General features: G+C 31.3%; 1 protein-coding gene across 1 annotated transcript; it reads right to left on the bottom strand.

Moving 5' to 3' along the window:
* Positions 1 to 427: 427 nt before the first annotated feature.
* LOC145556456 (BURP domain-containing protein 3-like) lies at positions 428 to 2213 on the bottom strand. The gene is made up of 2 exons (XM_081618108.1): positions 2111 to 2213; positions 428 to 1819 (listed from the first exon to the last, which is right to left on the bottom strand). Exons 1-2 carry the CDS (start codon positions 2160 to 2162, stop codon positions 957 to 959), a joined length of 915 nt encoding a protein of 304 aa, XP_081474234.1. The 5' UTR covers positions 2163 to 2213; the 3' UTR covers positions 428 to 956.
* Between the last annotated feature and the right edge of the window lie 1869 nt (positions 2214 to 4082).

The following is a 4082-nucleotide window of genomic DNA, read 5'->3' as shown; positions in this document are numbered from 1 at the left end:
TTCAATTATTTTTATATACATATATATTTTGTGAATATATTCTGTAAATTAAATATAGAAATCACTCATGCCACATTGTCACATTCTTTAATAAAAAACTTTTGTATACATCCGGTTTACACTAATATTAGTGTACATCGAGCAGTATAAGGGTAACTTTTAGCTAATTTTAGGGTAATTTTTTTATCTTTTTTAGATAACTTTAAACATAATACAATTTTTATATAAATCAACAACAAGAAAAGTTTTATAAAGGTAATTTAATTATATTCAATCACTAATAAATGATTTTTAGTAATTTAAAATGTGATTCTTTACTAATAAAGCGTAGATAACTTTTATTTGAATTGGGTTACTTTAACGCATATTGGGGTAACTTTTATTCATTTCAGGGGTAACTTTTAATCACTTTAGGTTATCTTTATAATGGATGTACAATAATTATTGTACACCCGATTTTTTAAAAAGTTTGTGTTCTTTAATTTAATCTTTCATGGTTGTATCCAAGGTTAGATAACAAAATAGCCTAGAATTTATTCAATACATTTACTTATGTTATCATTAGTTCATTTTTCACCCAACTTATCTTCTACGAGTATATTTAATTATCACAATCCCACCCCTTAGTTACCTTTCTAATTATCTAAACTATTGTTTTTCAATAAAAGCATATTATAATAAAAAATAAAAAAATAAAAAAATAAAATAAAACTATATAAGAACTATAATAGTACATTTTACATTAAAATTATATTATCTTAATCCATACATATATATCCATGAAATTACATCATATCGCCAAGCCTAAGTACAACAATCATGCCAAAGAGGCACATTAAATTACCAAATAAACAAGTGCTATTTATTTTTTTTGTATGCACACCAAATAACAAAGGTAATTTAATTAAATTAAATTACATGACATATAATAAATACTATAAAAAATAATATATATCTTATTTGGTCACCCAAACAATGTGATCCTCCGGAAGGAAATGGCAAACGGGCACAGTCCCTGGCTCAACCTTAAGCACTTGGAAGGCCAAGTGCTTAGGGTTCCATTTCGACGTATCAACGTGACATATAGCCGCGGCCTTAACCTTTGAACCATCGGCGCCTACCAATGAGACCATGTAAGGTATTGTTGTCTCGGTCTTGTGACAATAATATACACCACAAGCGAAAAACATCTTGTGACATATTATTACTCCCTTACATGGTACCTTTTTAACACCCATAAAATCGTACTTTTGCATCTTATTATCCTTCTCTACATAAGTAGAGACGGTGTCCAATTTTTTACCTAGCTTAGTAGTAGCATAATCAACCATAGACTCTAAGGAAGTCGCGCAATATTTATCTTCTCCTTGGATGCCCTTGGCTTCACACTCCTTGATAGTCTCCTCCATGTCTTGTGCTTGTTGTGAGTTCGTTTCCACGTGAAACCGGCTCAATATCTCAGGCAGTTTCTTCGACGAGAAGGGAATTGATTTAGCAACTTTACGGGGTAACAAGGGAGCTACGTTGGTGGTTTTGGTGAAGTGTAAGTTCATGTGAGTTCCGGGTTTAAGGTCTTTTTCTTGGAAAAATAGGGCTACACTTTGGTTATCTTGGAGTTGAGTCTTGGTTGCGGCATATTGGTAAAGAAAAGGTGATGGTTTGCCTTTGTGGTGGACGTCGACTGAGGCGTGTTTTCCCTTTGGACCGACGTCTACGGATGTTCCGCCTTTGCCAATGTGAACGTCGGCTGGTCCTTTGCCTGGTTTCCCAACATCCACATCAACTCCGTTGCTTCCTACATGAACTCCCGTGCCACCCTCTAGTAACAGTAGTGTATATGTAACAACCATGATATAGGGTTGTAGATTAAAATGTCAAATAATAATAGGCATGAACATACAATCAAGATATGTGTACATGATAGGCTCGCAATTTTAAAATTCACAGGTAACATATATATTCAATTTTTTGTTTGATAATATGTGTAAATAACGATGATATATCATAATGTTAACAAAAGATTACAGTACAACTATATTTTTTAACGTTGTAATAATAATGTACAAGGTATTATTGAAATCAATTAACCTGTATATAATAATATACTAACCGGTCTTTAAAGAGTCCTCAATGATCTTAGGCATAGGAGTGTTAGGCAACATCTTTTTCCAATATTCTTCTGAGGATGAAGTTGCATGACTTCTAACTCCATATCTAACCTAAAAAAAACAATTAAAGGATTTCAATTAGTTTCTCTCTAATATATATATATATATATATATAGTACGTATAACAAGTATACGTTTTAAAAGGCTAGGATTAAGAATATTACAAAGAGAACAACAAAAATCGATAGGAGACGGAAGTAGGACTCCATTGTAGTTAAGGTTAAAAAGTTTAGAAGAGAACAAAAAGGAAAACCAAAAAAAACTAAGGTAAGGTTGAGAAACACATAACAACAATCTTTTGAAGGGTATGGCTATTAGCTAAGGGAGTGAGTGTATTTATAACAATTATTTGGGACGGATCGAGTAGTTTAACATAGGTTGTATTGATTTATAAATATTTAAGTGTCACATTCAATTATGTTTAATCAATATAATTGTAGAAAAGACCTTTTGCAGAACTCTCTAGCAATCAAAATAAATGGTGGGGCGGATGTCAAATTGTTTAGCTGATTAAAGTTGGGAAAGTGGCATTAACGTCTGCATCGTTACATTGTTGTTTGTGACTCTCTCTACACAAAAAAAGATGAAGGATGTGATGTTATTATAGCGGTATGGCCGATTTATCTCAAGATTATAGAAGTTAATTAAGATTTTATTTTCAATAGTTTGTTGGATGATTAAATTGGGTTTTAATTATATATAGTTAGTAGATTATCTTTCAAAATAATTTAATTTAGTTGCCAATTTGCCATGCATGAGTATATGGACCTTTGAATTAAATTATATACTTTGTGGCTTATATATTTTGTTATAGCATGACCTTCTTAAACGACTCATACATTTAAGGATGTTGTACGGCTGAAAGAAGAAAGTGTTAAAAGTGTTACACTTTATAATAAAGGCTAAGAGACTACTCTTATTATCATATGCTTTTGGAGTGGATCCTCCCTTAGTCTTATGAACTGAGTTCTTTTTTGGTGATATATGTGGCTTAGCTCAAACCCGTATTAACATGGTATAAAGAGTCGTGTGTGCCCATCATTTTGGATTTTCTTACGTTATGATGTTAGTTTATTCTTCATTCAATTGGATTATATCAAACTAAGCTAGCTTCATGAACAAACAAAAGAATTTTTTGTGTGTTTTGACCTACGTTAAGGTTATGGGAATATGATAACCAATTATCCCTTACTATGATGACTTAGTAGGTAGCTATGTGCCTGACCAAGCTCATATTACACGCTTTTTAAAAAAAAAATATATATTGCACTACTAGTCTGAATCGTTTTAATTTAAAAGTACTATTATGTAGGTCGTATAAAGAAAAGAAGGGAGTACATAGAGATCGATTGAGAGGTGAAGGGAATACTATTCCAACAACTTGAAATCACAAAACAACGCGTCATTAAATTTCAGAAGCTAATAGATGCATTATTGATTTATATCCTTTTCAATAACAAATTTTGGGTGACTTGTAAAATTTTAGTAGTCTACGTGCATACCATTACAACGAGCACAATTTCAACATAATTATTGTAAGTTTCTTATTGAAATGGGAGATGATGAAAAAGTCAAAGACTTGTACTATGGTTAAACTTTGTATAGGGTTAATCGAGAATTAATTTAATTACCATTGGTTGCCTCTTAACTTGCCTTGTTTAGAGCTTAGCTACGTAAATAGAAAATTATTAGCTTCTAATTAACCTATAATATGATATGGACATGTATATTATTGGTAAAAGTATCAAATATTTGCTGTAATGTGCAATCAATGCTTAGCTTGGCAATAGTCCTAATGGACTCCATAAGTCAATACACAAAGATAATTTGTTCCTTTATTACTTTGTATAATTAGTATTATTATTATTAAGTTGTGACTAGTTATTGTTATTAGATTTGGTTAGACGGGGTATT

Source organism: Chenopodium album, chromosome 8 (assembly GCF_948465745.1).
Source record: "Chenopodium album chromosome 8, dcCheAlbu1.1, whole genome shotgun sequence".
In the NCBI taxonomy this organism is placed as follows: Eukaryota; Viridiplantae; Streptophyta; class Magnoliopsida; order Caryophyllales; family Amaranthaceae; genus Chenopodium; species Chenopodium album.
Note: the sequence above shows the minus strand (reverse complement) of the source record. Positions and strands in the feature narration are given on the sequence as shown.

Coding starts and splice junctions, on each gene's coding strand:
- LOC145556456 (XM_081618108.1), bottom strand. CDS start 2,162: ATGTTGCCTAACACTCCTATGCCTAAGATCATTGAGGACTCTTTAAAG. Junction 1,820..2,110: donor TGAGGACTCTTTAAAGACCG/GTTAGTATATTA, acceptor TACTGTTACTAG/AGGGTGGCACGGGAGTTCAT.